Raw genomic sequence first — 17,479 nt, 5'->3', positions numbered from 1 at the left:
TTGATCACCTTGAGACATTATGCTTTGGTTAAGTCTTCTACTGCAGATACAGCTGTGGGAACAGCAGTACTATAGTCAGCTATCACTTCTGTATTATTGCACCCACCTCCTGTTTGACCACTGCTTGTTAATCTCCCATGTGTAGAATACACATGGAGACCATCACTTGTAGAAGGAATGGAGGTTATTTACTTGTAACTGGAGGTTCTTTGAGATGGGTGATCTGTATCTGTACTGCACTACCAGCACTCCATCCTCTTTCTTTGGATTATCTGGATTTGTAATAAGAGTAGGAATTGGAAAGTCATCAGTCCACACTGTCCTTTCTACCCTCTGTTTGGAGCACAAGGAGAGCTGTGGTGCACATGCGGACCAACAGACGCTGCTTGCAAGAAAATTTCAGATTCAGGAGCATGGTGCTCGAGTGGAATACAGCTAGGTACCAAACATCTTGGAAAAACTTCCAATTACAGGTAAGTAACCTCCTTTTACATATAAAACAAAATCATAACATGCTTTTTAGAGACTAAACTTGACTAACAGGTTAACCTCCAGTCTAAAGAAGTTTATCTCACCCAAAGTTCTCTCCAGCATTAATCCTGGGGGAATTCTGCACCACTGCGCAATGCAGAATTTGCACAGAATTAATGTTCTACATAGAATTTCATTTTCCCCTGCAGAATTGGTGCTGCAGAACTGCTGGCTGCCACTAGGGGCCACTGGACCAGGCAGAGACCAACTTTCCAGTTCGTAAATACAGGACACTGCCAAAGGGGAGTGAGAGGAGGAGCTGGAGGGTTCTGGCCAGCTGCATTTCCCAGCACATCCTGAAGGAAGGAGGAGGCATGCAGCAAACTCCATACAAGCCCGAGACCTAGCATCTGACTTTTTCTCTCTTGATCCCTGTGCTCTGAGGGGTAGGGGAGTGTGGTTGCCTGGGCTGGCGTGGCACCCTGCGGCTGGGCTCTGGGGATAAGAGGTGTGGTTGTTTGGACTGGGGGGTTCTGAGAGCAGGGGGTGTGCATGTTTGGGCTGGTGGGGGTGCCTTGTGGCTGGGCTTGAGGGGCGGGAGGGGAATAGGGGTGGGGGTGTCAGAGCCTGAAGCAGTAGAGTTTTCCTCCAAGATGTGCCCAGCTGACACATGATACACCCAGACTGAGGCGCCCAGCAAAAGCATAATAGAGAAACAGGAACTGGGTTGTCATAGGGGTTTCTTTATCCCTGTGTGCTTAGGGGAATCTTTTTTGTTTGCATTGTTATGGACATACTTGCTCACAGATATTTTGAAATAAATTACCCAAATAATTGAAACGGGTATGGTTATATAGTGTTGTTTTGACAAATAAAAGATGCAGAATTTTGAAATATTGTGCGCAGAACTTTTACATTTTTTTGATGCAGAATTCCTCCAGGAGTATCAGCATTTCCAGTGAAGCCTGGTTGAGATCACACTTTCATGAAGAAAATTTGCTGTCCATTTACTTCCTGGGTGAGGGATACTGGGATGTCATCTTTGTCTTCCAAATATAGAAGAGGAAACCTTTAATGTGCACTTCAAGATATGGTTCTCTCCTTCCACCATTTTTCTTGTTAGTGTCTTTCTGAAGTTCTTAGTCTTCTTGTTTTCATTCAGTTCAGACAAGTGATGGACCTGTTGTGAACAAGATGACTCAATTTACAAGTAAACAGATAGATGGATATACATCTCTTGTCTGACAGAAAATCTGTTTTTCACCTAAACTGGTGACCAGCTCCCAGACACAAACTTCAACAACATATTTTCAGCATATATGCGTAACTCCTTATGCAGCATCCATATATGTGTTTCTCAATTATATTGATGACCAGTGTGACCCCAGTTTTCATTTAAGAGATCAGATGACATGCTTTTTGTGAGCTAGAATGTACTTACCAGACTCGGGACATTTCTGTAACCCAGTGGTGGCAACCTGTGGCCCGTGGGGTGCACGCAGCCCATCAGGGTAATCCGCTGGCGGGCTGCAAGATGGTTTGTTTACATTAACTGTCCACAGGCACGGCTGCCTGCAGCTCCCATTGGCTAGGAACGGCAAATTGCGGCCTGCCAGTGGATTACCCTGACAGGCTGCCTGTGGGCCGTAGGTTGCCCACCACTGCTGTAACCCTTCTGCATCCTCTTTCTAGTTAGCATTAAGGTTCTTGATTCATAGTATGTTTGGCATGTATTGGGAGAAGTGAGCAGAGTGCCCTGCCCTTAGGACTCCTAAGCTTGTAAGGCACTATTGTGGTGGAGAAATTATGCTTTATGGTGTGATTTAGGGAGCAAGGAACCCAGTAGAGTTTAGGGGTATGTCTAGAGACAATGGGCTTGTCTAAATTGGGATGAAAGATGTATTTACGTTTTAAAACACTAATAAGTTGTATTTTAATGTATTAGTTGTACAAGATAAATGCTAGTGGCAGCATAGTCTGTAACTCAACAACTTTTTAGTGTGTTTTAAAGTCTGCACTGCCTTATCCACATTAGAGTTTTAAAATGTGATGTGTTAGTAACAGCCTTCGAACAATACATCTTTAAATTCTAAACTAGGAATTTGTCTTGACTATCTCTGTTTCCCCAGGCTCCTTTGCTTTCATGAATTAGATAACCCAATTTCCTGGCCTCACTTTGCTCCTTAAGTTCTGAATCTTGACTCCTGCTTCCTTTTCTAGCTTTGCCTCCCTGCAAAACTTCTAAATGCCAGTGGATGTATTGTGAGCCTTACTATGTCAGCAGGAATCATGGATCTGACGTATACTCTATTTAGGTCCACTTCAGCTCCTGATAATGTTAAACAAAACAAATGCAAAAAAGGGAAGCATATCTTGTACTGGGGGCAGGAAGCAGGTGATTCAAGGAAACTAGGTAGGGAGCCAGGAGGGTTGCATGCTCTACCAGAGCGAGGAGAAACCTGAGGCTTTTGACTGCTGCAGGCATCTTAAGCTGGGTAGGGAAGGAAGGAAAGTGCTGGAGATGTTGCAGCACAACAACTGTCACTGGAGCCAGGGGATTTTGGAATCCTGTTACTTGTATTGAGCTCAGCTTCTGGTGGTGGCTGCTGTTTTTCCACGAGTCACATGTATGCATGGTAACATACAGTATATTCTTAAAGCACTTATGTCTCACATCAAATCCCTGAAGCTTAGTCCATGACGGATAAAAATATTTACTCCTCCCACCGCCAAAGTAACTAGATAGTGACTGGGATATACATTGGGAATGCAATATTTTGTCTTAACAGTGTTTAGTTCTGCTCTTAAGTCCTTTAGTCATGCTGGTTATTAATTATCTCACATAACCAAGAGTGTATGAGGTGCTGTAAAACACAGATAAGGCATGATCATAGTCCAAAAAAGCTTAAAAACTAGTATTAGGCATGAAGCAACAAGTGGGTAACAAGACATTGGGTGGGCTTGTGTACGAAGGACAGGGGAAATGCCAATAATATTATGTAGTTGGTGAAGGCTAGTGCATATGTTGATGAATTAAAGAAGTTTTTTTTTTTTAATGTATTTGGATAGTTTCTTGTAGGTATCACAGAAGTGTGTCTTCAAGACGGATTTAAACAAGGAGAGGGTAGTAGTCTGGCAGAGCAGCTTACAAAGGGTTATCCATGCATAGGAGTTGGTGGAGGGGGAAGTGCACAAACAGGGTATTAGGGCTGACATCACTGGAGGAGTGGAGTGGGTGGGAAGGGACATAAGAGCCAAGGCTGGATATAGGGAGGTTAGAATTATGCAGGGCCTAGAAAGTGAAGGCAGGAAGCTTGGAAGTGATGCAGTGGAGAAGGGGGAGCCAGTGAGCGGACTGATAAAAGAGGTGGTATGACAAGGTTGGTTTGATGGGCAAGGAAGGTGATCTCAGAGGCTGTATTTTGTATGGAATAGTTCTAGGAGTGAGTTTCAGTTGATTCAGCCAATGGTTTGTTCTAAAACAATAAGATGGAAATACAGTATTTGTTAAATTTTGTTTAGGATTGTACGTTTTTTAACTTTTTGTGCTTCACAACCTGTTTCAGATACTTAGCAAAAGTAAATGAAGCAAATTGAGAATGATTTCAGAGAAAATGAGTTAATGAAATCGAATGTACAGGGAGAAAAGTCACTGAATCGTAAAGGTAGACATTAAATCTGTACATCAGTTATGCCTCTTTATCACCAATGATAAATCTGTGATAAATTTATCACAGATGATGATAAAGATCCACATGAGGAAAATCATTTGGAGAAGAGTTTTAAATCTCATGGAAGGCTAACGTCAAGAATGATAGAAAAGATATTTTAGTCTTTTGGGTGAAAGATCTTATCATTGATAAAATATTGAAATCTGTAAAGAATTCAAGTGAACATAGGCAGCGAGTTACATGGGCCTGTGGTGCCCGTGCTCCTCCAATATTCAGAGCATGGGGGCCTGGCTCCACCAATGTTTAGGGCTGGGCCTCTTCCTCGGCTCCGCCCATTGCCCCCGCACACATCCCTCGGTACGTCCCTTGGCAGCGGCTGGCTGCTGCTCCCCATGCTGCTTTCCCTTGCCGGCTGCTGGCTGGCTCCTTTTATGCTGTGCCCACCAGCGTCACTCCACTGCTCCGGCTAAAAGGGAGCGGGGCAGGCTGAGGTGGCTGCAGCTGCTGTGGTCTGCGGAGGCAGGAGGCACGTGTGACATGATGGCGGCCCTCCCCCCCGGGCCCTGACCCTTCACCAGTCTTGCACCCTGAACCCCTCATCCCTGGCCCCACCCTGCAGCCCTCACCCCCGCACCCTCTGCCTGAGCCCCTCCCAAACCCCTCATCCCCCCTCTGCCCTAACCCCCTCCCACACCCAACCCCCCCATCCAGAACCCTCACCCCCAGCCAGAGCCCTCATCTCCCCATCCCAGAACCCTCTACCCAGACTTGAGCCCCCACCCTAACCTCTCACCCCCAGCCAGAGCCCTCATCCCCCCACATTCCCCCACATTGTGCAATATAGGGAAACTGTTAAACGCTTACTGTTTCTAGTCCATTTTTACATTATTTAAAAAAAAAAATATATCGGCTTACAAGGCAGGTGTGTGTGTATGGGGGAGACTTGGATGCATTCTAGGCACCACCAAAAATTATACAAACTTGGCGCCCATGCAAGTGAAAAACGTGCTTATCATTTATTTTGCAGAGCTGGCTCTTGTTACACAAGTTTAATATTTTATGAAGCTACTTTTCCATGTCTGGGACAAATGCAGTTTATAATATTATTTCATTAAATATACGTTGACTGTCTTACAATACAAATAGTCTGTGTAGCACAACTGTGTTTCTGACAAGGAGTGAACAATAAGAAATCATAATATGTAACTTTAAAAATTCTGTAGTTAAGACGATTGAACCAAATTATTTAAAGAACTGCAATATTTTCCTCTAAAAATACTCTGTTCATTCCGCATAGTCATACTGGATGACTCTAGACTTCAGAGGAGGGTCCAGTTTATTCTCCTAACTATGCACAAATAACTCCTATTAAAGTTAGCAGAGTTGCACACATGGTGAGGAGAATAAATCTTATGTTTTGAGAGTTCAGTAAGTTAAAATGCTTCTTAAAAAGTAGCTTTTAGTGCTCTAGAACAGTGGTTTCCAGACTTGTTCCGCTGCTTGTGCAGGAAAAGCCCCTGGGCTGGTTTGTTTACCTGCCATGTCCGCAGGTTCAGCCGATAGCGGCTCCCAGTGGCCGTGGTTTGCTGCTCCAGGCCAATGGGAGCTGCTGGAAGCAACGCAGGCTGAGGGACATACTGGCCTCCGCTTCCAGCAGCTCCCATTGGCCTGGAGCAGCGAACTGCGGCCACTGGGAGTCGCTATCGGCTGAACCTGCGGACGTGGCAGGTAAAGAAACCGGCCCAACCTGCCGGGGGCTTTCCCTGCACAAGCGGCGGAACAAGTTTGAGAACTACTGCTCTAGAAATATGGTATACTGAAAGTGCTGAAAGTAGAACTTTATTTAACCAGAGAAATGGGCAAAACACAGGTATAAATATCTTCACTCTGCTCCCCCAGTGTGCTTCAACACTGAGTTTCAGGGAACACTTTTAGGGATGGAAGGGTATTTCAATCATTGTATTTATCCAGTCATTTGTTTCTCATCTGTGAGAGCATCAAAAAAAGGTGCGGATTGTGCTGGTGATCTGTGTGAGAGAGATATGGACACATGTATATTAGCAACTGGACTGAGGCCATCAGTTGTATTTAATATATAACTTGCTTTTCTCTAAGTGCTGACATATTGCTTGGTTTTGTACATGACACACATGTATTAGTCCCAACCCCAAAATCATGAATCGAGCATCCGCAAAATTACAAGTGACTCAAAGTTAGAGTTTTTTTTTAATTAAATTTATGTTTTTGGTGTGTTTCCTGATTTTTTTGAACTCCCCCATCCACCTCCTGTGTGTATATATGTTGCCAAATCTTGCAAATTTATAACAAATAAAATGATTTTGGCCTTAAGTGCAGAATCTCTCACTTCAGCACCAAACAGAGATTGGGACCCCATTGTGCTGGGCACCGTACAAACACATAGTAAGAGACAGTCCCCCTCCTGAAGCGCTTACTGGTACTGCAAAGCATGGTGATAAATTTGTGATATGGGAGTGGGAACTGGGACTCACCAAATTCCTCTCATATAAGATCTACCAACTATCTATTGGATGGGAACAGAAATTCAAACTGGATGATTGACAAGGGAAAATCTGTGTTGCTTATAGCAATGCCCTGAGGTAGCCAGTCCCCATTAAGGGCTAATGACAGACCTTTGAGAATGAGACTTGCTTTCTGGAAAAATAAGTTTATAAAATCAAGTTCTGACTTTTTTGGAGTTTGCACAAGTAGGGTCTTTCACACTGTGACAGTTTAAGACAGGAAGCCTGAAATTAATATGGTGGAAAAGTGTAGTCAGTATATGGATTCAAAGAGTGAGGTGATGTCATTAAAATACCAGGCAAGGAAGTTCCCCTAGCAGCTGTGTTTTGTGTGGAGTGGTAGGTGATGGGATGTTACAAGGATGAAAGAGGATAAAGTTTCAGGAATCAAGACAGGAGACTTGGATATGAAGTGGTGACTTTAGAGTTGAAACAGTCTATATTTCATCACCAGCTTACTGAGTTGTCCAGTCTGACGCTCTGCTTTTAACTTATTAATGTTATGGCAATAAATCAAGGAGTTACAGCAGTACTGTATGTCCATGTGACTTATATGACTAATTACATTGGGCTGGTGTCTGAAACAATTGCAGTTGTGTTTGCTACACACTTCGTGGGTGTGTTACTGTATGACATTAGGATGAACTTTTATGTCCTGTGTTACAAAATGAATTACATCTTTCATATGCATAATATAACTGTTTCTCTTCTTAGCCATAGATTTCATAATCTCCAATGTCAGGGAAAAAATATTTGGAAATACTGACATTATGCTCTGATTCATTATGCTCCAATTTATTGTTTCCTTATAGTCGATAAGTTTTTGCTACAGATACATAACTGGGTTTTATCTGGCTATATTGCTGTTAACAGTTACACTAAGCAAATGGCTTGACTATTACTCATTATATCAAACTTGCTTCTAAAAGTAAAGTCCACGTAAAATGGTTAAAATAGATAAAAAGTTAATAAGAGAAGGTCAGACATCAAACTCCATTTGTCTGTATCAGCAGATACATAACCTCTGTTTTAATCACTGCAGGTTTCTAACTTTTTCTTCTGTTGTATGCATTCATCTTTTCATAACAGATGCTGAGGAGCACTGACAAATTATAGTTCATTGATCAATAAGAGTTCATTGGTTGATTATGATGAAAAACCCTGCTATTATTTCAGACTTGTTTTTACAGCGTTTCCATTTTCTTCCTTCAACTTTTCAGATTATGGCACAGCCTCAAGGCTTGGGGAGGAGATACATTAAAGCCTTTTTTAAAGGCTTCTTTGTTGCTGTTCCTGTGACAGTGACTTTTCTAGATAGAGTGGCCTGTGTAGCAAGAGTGGAAGGAGCATCAATGCAGGTAACAAAGCTTTATTTACTGTTAAATTAAATCCATGTGTTTAGCAAGGCCTGTGTCTCAATTTTAAATAACTGATAACCCAGTTTTAAAGGTGGAGGGTGCAGGTGGGAAGGATTCTCTCTCTCCCCGCCTCCCTAATATTGTGTAGTAAAATGAAATGTATGGACAGGGCCTTACGTCATGGAGTGGTCTGCTTTCTAATATGTCACACGGGTATTCTGTAGTATGGCAAGAAAAGGCTCTTGGGAGTAAAACTTCACAGAATACTATAATGCCAAGGAAAGCAAAAAGGTATTTTTTCAACAATAGATCTTGCTAAAATTTTGGCAAATCCAGACACTCATTTTACAGTAGTAAAAATTTCAGTGTAGAGTTTGGGGTCTGTAGAGGAGTTGTTTGTTTATGAAATGTTCTATTTAAAACACTATGCATTTTAATTTTAAAAGAAAAAACAACTATTACCAGACTTCTTATTACTCATGACTGTGTACAGGTATCATTTCAATAAGGAACACGTGGAACTTGTTGCCAGGGTTGTTCTTAAGGCTAAAACTACAATGGGGTTCAAAAAAGAATTAGATACATTCATGGAGAATAGGTCCTTCAATGATTAGCGTTGCCAACAAGGTCAGTGATGCAACACCATGCCTTGGGTGTGTCTAACCTCTGACCACCAGAAGCTGGTAATGGATAACCGGGGATGGAACACTTGATGATTGTTCTGTTCATTCCCTCTAGAGCTCCTGGTATTGGCCACTGTCAGAAGACAGAATACTGGGAAAGATGGACCATTGGTACCCTGTATGGCTGTTCTTATATTCTTAAGCTGGAAAACAAATGGCTTGAAATCGTGCAAATACTTATTTTATTTATTGGGAAAGTGATAATCTAATGGGGTTATAGTATATGCTTGTGATATAACTGGTATACTAAAGCACATGAATATTCTGATATTTTTGGCAGTGTAAAGGGACATTTAAAAAGAAACAAAAGATTGTTGCTACTGAAAACCACTGCTGCTTCCCCTTACTGTGCTGTTGGGACTTTTCAAATGGATGCTGTTTCAATTTTGCAATTCTGTCAGAGTGACTCTCTTTGTCCGTTGCTTCATTGCATTCTAATGACCATATTCCAATGTATATAGCTGTAGTATCTATCTTCTTCTGACATTGCAATCGCCTGTCCCCCAGTGAAAACTACCTTAGTGTAGCAAGGGGATTGTCTTCTCTGTCTTCTTTAAGGATAATAGCAACTAGGAGTGAATCAACTTCTGTTCCATGGCATGGCTCTTTAAAGTTCCTGGACTTCTGGAGTAGATGAAGATCTCGGGAAGAGCAGAGACAGATGTTGGGAGAGAGGAAGTGGTCTTGGGGAAAACCCAGGCTATTGTTTCTTTAAGGGCCCAGGACCAGGCCATGTAGTGTGGGGCAAGGCCTTCCCTCTCTCCCAGCCAACAGGATAAGCTCTGGGAAAGAGAGCATTATATATTCTTCCTCTTCTATCATAACAACAGATGCTAGCAGGGTCAGCCTGCTGACCTGGGCCAGCCCAAGCGGGAAAGGACTGAGTTACAAATGGGCCAGCTGGGAGAAGCTGGCTAAGGCTTCAAGGGGCCTGAAATTAGCACATAAGTCCCAGAAGGAGGCCTGTGGGACTCCTAAATGAGGGAGAAGAAATGTGCTTGAACACAGACTCCAGAAACAGGACTGTGGGGCCCCAGAACATAGGAGAAGAGACCTAGGTCTTGGAGAGCAGATTTTACTTTTAAAACACCATGTGTTGGTGTTTCTGAAACAAAAATTTCATGGTATTTCCATTTCATAGGAAACTTCAAAAATATTTGGTTTACCAAATTTCAAAATGTTGACATTTCCAATTAAACAAATTCAAGTTTTGCCAGCTCTACTTTTGTCTAATAGCTGAAAAATGTATGTTATTTTTTTTAGCCCATTGAGTCAGGACCTCAGATTTATATCTCCTGAAAGGCAGTATCTCCAACACTACAATACATTCTGGCACCAAGCTGGAATACTGGTTTAGTGCTGATTTGGAGGGATGAGTTTTACAAGCTAATCCACATGATTTTTTGTATAAGATAAGTTTGAATAACACAAAAAACATAGTTCAAAATGAAGTTATACTTCTACGCAATATAACATATCTCACATTCTTATGTCATGACATTTTTCAGAACACTACAAACCTTAACTAATTTTTAAACATTGTAATAAAATATTCAGTTATTTTGATGTGAAGGTTTATTAGATCCAAACAAGACCAATCTTTTAGCAGGTATGTTGTTTTAAAGAAATGTATCTCTCTCTCGTACTGCAGAGCTTGAGAAAGGAAAACTACAAGTCACTGCTTTAGAATGCCATTTCTTTATCTTGCACTCCAGAAAGTGATTTTATGTTGAATGCATTTGAAAGCAATAGGATAGGAGGGAATCTGAAGTTCAGTCAGTATATAGCCTTATTCACCAATAGCATCAAAAGCTCTCACTATATGATTTCCAAGATTTGATTTGTACTAGACCGCCTAGACTCCTAGCTGGCTTTTGCACTCATTATTCTGGTTCCTGCTGAGTTTGAAATTAAAAGTTATGTCAAGAAGCAAGGAATAGGGCTTTTTCTTTTCAGATTTTCTGCTTTTTGTTTTTGTTTTGAACCCGGAATGTGTGTAATGTTGCTTCATAATCACTAAAGATTGTAACTCTTTTGATACTCTGGCAAATATACTGCATGGAGGTCCTCAAGAAAACAGATATTCTCAATCATTACAGCAGACTTCACAAATTTCATTGTTTCATGTTGATTTCACATTTTCACAATGCTGAGAACCACCTGGTGGAACCTTTCTTCGGCTCAGTCACCTCTTTGTGGGTATTCATCACTAATCTGTAAAGTAATGCACCATTCAGTGTTTTTTTTTGGTGGTGGTTTTGGTTTTTTTTGACTACACTTTACCGCTTCATCATCTGACTTCTTTTTTCTTTTTAAATGTCCTTTTCTTTAAACCTCTAATTGTGGGCTTGTTTCTTAGACCATCAGAGTTTTATGTGCTCATTTAACATCTTGTTAGTAATACTGGACTTCAAATGGATTTGTGTTGATTTACAGCATTGAATAGATGTGACACAGTAACAGCTGGTGTGAAAATTTAGTAATTTACGGTTATGGATCTTGCAGTTTTTCATGTAATGTTGACTATACACTTATTTTATAGGGTTACTGTCCGATATAAATGCACCTTCATTTTCAGCCTATATCTGTTCATGGCGTCTCCTGTTGAGTTACAATGCTTTCTGTTTGTCTGATACATTAAGGTTTCTTTATACTTCAGTGGATTGATCATGGTTTTCCTAATGATGTGGAAAAAGGAATCCCTGATGGTTAATGAACGTAAGAATTCATATATCCAAATTAGCTGCTTTGAAATGTTAGATTACAAAATGAACTTGCAATTTTATTTCCAAGTTCAGCAACAAATAATTGAGTGTGCTAAACTAGGAATTTAGTTTGATGATCAATAACCTCAGACAAAGTACACCTGCCACTGTAAACTCTACACTAGCAAATATTTTTGAATATTATAATCCATTATGCAGTGTATCTGTTGAAATTACTTATTCTATGGCAATTTCTCCTTACTTTATTATTGTAATACTATGATTACCGTGACTATATGCTTCTTTGAATATTTCTTCTCTTCTTCAAGCTATAAGAAAATAAGCCTTGACCTTCTGGTGTCCACCAGCAGCATAACAAATATCAAGTTAATAATTATTTATTGTTAAACATGTATTGCTTCCCTCTTACTTACAGAAGCTTGTGACCTGTGAGGCTCCCATCATATGACTGGGACCTCAATTTAAATGCTTTTAGCATTAGATTAGTTAGTAATTGGAGAGTCAAAGTGCTGCGTGACTTCTGCACCTTTGTTCTAAATTAAGACCTATGTGTCCCATTTACACTGAGCTATTAAGCCAGGAACTTGAACAAACTAGAGAGGTTTCAGACTAGAAATATGTATGCAACATTCTTGAATTTGTTTCCTTAAAAATAACAGCATTTATGGGTCCATTTGTTAACCCTCTTTCAGAAGTAGCGTTAGGTGTGTTTGTGGATTTTTTTTTTTGAACTTGGGGTTTTACTGCTAATAAAAAAGCATGGAATGTAAGTTAGTGTTCAGGAAGGATGTCACAATTTATACTGTTTGCTAGAAGATTTATTATTGTTTGCAGGATACTGTAATGGTTAATGTAAAATGAAAGTCTTCTCCTTCAGGTTCTCCTCCCTTCTTCATGCATTCTTCTCCTAAAGAACTGTTTCTATATGTCTCAGTAAGATGTCATTTCATTATATCAAGATGCTATTGTGTGGTAGCAAAGCCTGTTATAAATTTCAGTGTATCCCTTGGATGTAATGTTAAAACATAACTATTAATGAATTGGGTACCAAGCCTCTGCCTCCAAACAAACCATGTCAGCAATACATTTTTAAAAACAGTATAATTTTCACAAACTTGGCATAAGTTTTAGAATGCTGTGGAATACAATGATATTAATATATCAACATATATTTAAAATATAAGAGAGTGTATAATGTCACTGATCATTAGAACAGAAGGCTGGGAGGCAACTGCTAGGCTGTAACTGTTTGTCCTTGGGCAGATCAGCTTACTTTTCCATGCCTTAAAATCCCCATCTTTAAAATGAAGATAATACTCACTTATCTCACCGGGACAAGGGGTTGTGAGTTTTGATGAATGCTGACCTCATATTTTGAAAGCTGTGTAAGCATAAGGTGTGAAATGCATCTACTCAAGGCTCAAATTCCAACTGCATCGAACCCACCCTCCACCCTTACTGGGTTTCTTCTCACGAAGATTTAGGCCATGTCTACATGCTGACCATTTATGTTGGCAAAATGTATGTCACTCAGGGGTGTGACCCCACCCCCCGAGTGACGTAAGTGATGCGTCTCCCACCGACGTAGCTACTGCTGCTCATTGCGGGTGGTTTAATTATGTTGACAGGAGAGCTCCCTCCCATCGGCATAGAGCGGCTACACGAGAGATCTTACAGCGGTGCAGCTGCATCGGTACAGCTGTGCCCTAAGAATGGCCATACTGGGTCAGACCAAAGGTCCATATAGCACAGTATCTTGTCTTCTGACAGTGGCCAATACCAAGTGCCCCAGAAGGAATGAACTAGACAGGTATTCATCAAGTGATCCATCCTGTTGCCCGTTCCCAGCTTCTGGCAACTGTAAGCTCTCTAGTTTAGACATGATCTTAGTGTGCAGCAAGCTAGGGTGTGAATATTTCAAACAGCGGTATGTCAAAGTGTACTATGGAACTTTTAGTGCATGGCAGCAGGGTCCACACAGTGAGTTAGTGCACATTAGGCTAGTGTGCTGTAGATTTACAACCTGGCTTTCTGTGCACTAAGTCTCCATATAGACAAGTCCTTGGGTAGATAAGTTGAGTACCAGACAGTGCACTTGTGGGAGTCTTTTAGATGAAACTTTATGTAGCCCTCCCCACCACTTTCCTCCCTGGGTTACTTGGGAACAGGCAACGCTAACCTATGTGCCTGGGCACCTGATGTTATCATTAAAGGAGATCCTGAGTATCCCAGTGGTGATGTTGGATAGGTGGGTTCCTCTGTCCACCCCTCTACTGCAGTCCCTTTACTCCTAAAGGAATTTAAAATTGGCCGTGCCTCCACCTGGCTGGTCCCAGTACACACTCAATGGTACCTTCAGGAATAAACCTGAATAAGGCCTTGGGAACCTTCAGGAATAAACCTATTGTAGTAATAATAATAATAATAATAACAACAATAATCTGTGCCATGGGTCTAAGTCAAAAATACCAATTACAAATAATATACATCCAATATACTTATATTAGAGTTAACGTACCTTTACTTAACTACTTAAAGAAACAGAGTTTCTTAACTGAGATTAAATGCTACTACTAATTTAAATCCACAGGGGACAGTTGAATAAAATCAATTAATAAATATAGTGTAGAGTAATAAATGAAACTTATCTAACTGGCATTTACACTGTCACCATTTACCCCACCCCAGAGTGCAGCTCCTTGGGATTTCAGAGTCCTAGATGCTTGTGTGGATGTGCTTGAAGATCTGAAGCTGGAGACAGCACTCTGTTGGTTCTGTGTATCATCCCAGTCAAGGCAACAAGCTGCACAACCCCTCTGAGATTGGAGTTGGCCCCACCAAATGTCAGCAGCTCTTGGTCCTGGTCCAATAGGAAGATCACTCTACCTTTTTTTCAGACTCAGTCTCTCTGCTGTGCTCCTTCCCTTGCAAGTACTTTCCCAAACACGAGTAGGGGTTACTCACAGCTCCTTCATGGCAGGCCCACCTCAGTCAGTTTCAGGCACAGCAATAGTCTCTCCCCTGGCTCCAGTGAATCCACAAACCATCTCTGAAGCTCCTTGCTTGATCAAAGCCCCAGCAAGCTTTCTGCAGCAGCTCCTGGTATGGATAGAGTGCCACACCAGCAGTCTGGCTCCTCCCCCCCGGCCCCACTGGAGCCCACTGCCTGCTCTCCCCGCACTCCTTGGAAGAGAGAGTCTCTCAGCCTTTTGCTAAGGCATCATGGGAGTTATAATCTCTAAGGCTAGATTGCAGCACACAGGATCTTCCCAGCTGGAACACTCCCAAAAAAGTTAAGAGACCCCTCTAATAAAAGGGCCCTACAAATAAAAAATAAGGTCTGTGCAATCTACATAGACTTCAGAGATTCTATGGCACTTTCAATTAGATTAGGGGTTTGTTCTTTTGTCATTTTTCCAATATCCTCTCTCCTTACTATCATTCAGGATGCTACCCTCCAGTCCAGAGCTGGTTGCATTTCAGTGGCCTGAATATAGTTTGTGAATCATTTGCAAAGTAAAGTGCTATGCAAATGTAGATATTATCCTTTGATGAAAGATGCTGCATAAATGGCAAGTATTATAAGTAGGAAATAACATTTAAAAATGCTGATGTCCACTGAAATATAGCTGTAATAAGCTGATTTCCCTTAACTGCTGCTTACTGTACATATAGTTTGTTAAATAACTATGATTATACCTGCCATTTCTAAACATTATAGGTCAAATTCCATTGACCTGCATTGGAGATTTGCCAATTTACACTAGTGGAAATTTGACCCTGTGAGTTTAAACCTGCAGATAAAAAGGAAACTATCTTTAGTAATTAGTACCCGACTAAAATAATGTATCATAAATAAATTTTATACCTTGTTCTGATACTGATGTCTATGCATGATCTTCATTCTTGTTAACATGACTTATACCTACCTAAAACCTTGGTGGATCCAGTTTTGTCTTGTGTCCACAAGTCCTATTTGAAATAAATTTTTGTCTGCCTCTGTCTGGGTGGGAAACAAAAGAGGAATGAGGAAACACTGTTTATAATGAATAGAAATGGCATTTGATTTTTTTAAGCAGCTTTATAAATAGAAAAGAGTCAATGAGGGATGGGTGAGAAAATAGTGAATCATTACAATTACTTTAGTGAAGCTGAATTCTTTGTCAGAAATTCTAGGTAGTCTTTAGATTAGCAACATAATCTGTAAATAATTATTGTGAATATAAATAAATTGAGGCTACACTGAATGATGACAGGTTGATGAGAGCTCTAAGACAATGTGTTGGGAGGACTTCATTTCAATGCATTGTGCCCATTTGTTGTGATCATCATAGATATATCCAATGCGAGCTGGAGAGCCCCAGAAGCTAATAACTCATTGTTGGTGGAATGCTCCACATAAATATCAAAGAATAGAGAACTGTAAGGTGGAGTCTGAAGTCTTTTCTGGCACTGATCAAGATACATGTCAGTTAGCACTGTAACAACAACATGGCACCTGGAGCTCGTTGAATATTTTCTAATGGAACACTTCCATTGGAAAATGCTGATTTGATAGAATCAAGACATTCTGCTGTAGCATAATGATTGTCAAAACTTTCAGTGGAAACCAGGTAGACCAACTAGCCTGTTTCCTACCAGCCTGGGTGCTCACTGCTTCCCAGGGCAGCTGGGAAGAAGCTGAAAAATTCCATTTTGGTTGTCCCGTGCCTTTCTTAATTCTTTTTTTTTTTAAACTTCTGATTCAGGACAAAAGATTTTTTCAAAATTTTCCACATGATGGAAATGCTTTTTTTTTTTTTTTTTTTTTTTTTTTTTGGACCAGCTCTGTTGGCGACTGTCTATTATGTCCTTGAAGAAGAGGTTAGCAGTCTCAAAGCTCTCAAGAGGCAGGTATTTGATTGGACTGATGCCAACCTGACTGAGTACATTTCCGAACTCTATATCTGTCAAGCAAAGAGGCATGCTAGCAGATGACCTCCATTACATATTTCAGGGACAACATGAGTGATACTTGATACAGACTATGGTGGAATGGCTCTTCTAAAAATGGTGTCGCTCTTCATGAGAAGTTGTAGTGCAAAGCATTCTTGATTCCTGTTGTATCCTAATAAGAGTATGGAATTGCAGTTGAATTACAATTTGCATATTGTGCTGTATTGAAAGATGTACGCTGTAATTTACTATAAATATATGGCATTTAACTATATCAGCACCTAATATAAGTAAGTTCCATTGAACATACTCTTCTCACCGGTGATTCAGATTCTAGTCCCATAAAACCAATGGCCCAAAAAATTTCATTAGCTTTAATGGGATTGGGACCTCCCAGGAAATGGGAAGGAAGGTGGAGAGGAGGCATTTTAGGAGAAATGTTGAATTTCTTACTTTTAACCTAAAACTGTTTTCCTCTTTCCTTAGCCTTCCTTGAATCCAGGGGAAAGACAGGTATCTGATGTAGTTCTTTTAAACCATTGGAGTATTAGGAATTATGAAGTGCAACGTGGAGACATTGTGTCATTAGTGTAAGTAATTTCAAATACATTCAATTCATATTTATGCACATCTTGAACTGTCAGCTTTGTAATAGGTTTCATCTGTAACGCCACGCTGTATTTTTGCATGCTGGCAATGAAGCTGTAGAGAATGATCATATGAGCAATAAATGCATTATTATTGTAAATTTTCACCATACAAGAAATCTTCAAATGGTTCATTATTTGCTTGAAAGGAGAAAAATGTCAAGTACTGTGTGTTATTATATAGATGTTCAGAAGAACTGCCAAGAAGAAAAGACATGTGCGGTAAGGTATTTGAGATTTCTCATCAAGTAGAGTGATCAGTTCAATGATGATTATAGATCTGGAATACAGTAGGTAAAAAAATACATGGATTAATGGAGTATATGAAGAGTATTTTTTTAAGTCATGTTGCTTTATGGATATATTTAATTCAGGAGAAAAACCTTCTATTTTCTTACTGTTTAAGATATCACAGTAACTTTTTTCTGGAAAAGTCTAACTACCACAT

At 40.5% G+C, this 17,479-nt stretch overlaps 1 protein-coding gene across 11 annotated transcripts in view; it reads left to right on the top strand.

Moving 5' to 3' along the window:
• Nucleotides 1-17,479, top strand: part of IMMP2L (inner mitochondrial membrane peptidase subunit 2) — an 832,928-nt gene that overhangs the window by 31,989 nt on the left and 783,460 nt on the right. For 7 of the 11 annotated variants that reach the window (XR_006275114.1, XR_006275113.1, XM_038370940.2 and 4 more), the window contains 4 exons: nt 681-917; nt 1,402-1,489; nt 7,903-8,040; nt 16,871-16,974. Coding sequence is in view for 9 of the 11 variants with exons in the window: in XM_038370940.2 (XP_038226868.1) it covers nt 1,457-1,489; nt 7,903-8,040; nt 16,871-16,974 (275 nt within the window). In the remaining 2 variants the exon portion in view is untranslated. Of the gene's footprint in view, nt 1-680; nt 918-1,401; nt 1,490-7,902; nt 8,041-16,870; nt 16,975-17,479 lie in introns of those variants that run through there. The other 4 variants (XM_043494973.1, XM_038370949.2, XM_038370967.2 and 1 more) reach the window with 1 other exon arrangement.

The sequence above is a fragment of the Dermochelys coriacea genome, chromosome 1 (genome assembly GCF_009764565.3).
Source record: "Dermochelys coriacea isolate rDerCor1 chromosome 1, rDerCor1.pri.v4, whole genome shotgun sequence".
Lineage (NCBI taxonomy): Eukaryota > Metazoa > Chordata > Testudines > Dermochelyidae > Dermochelys > Dermochelys coriacea.
This window is presented reverse-complemented; position numbering and strand designations above follow the sequence as displayed.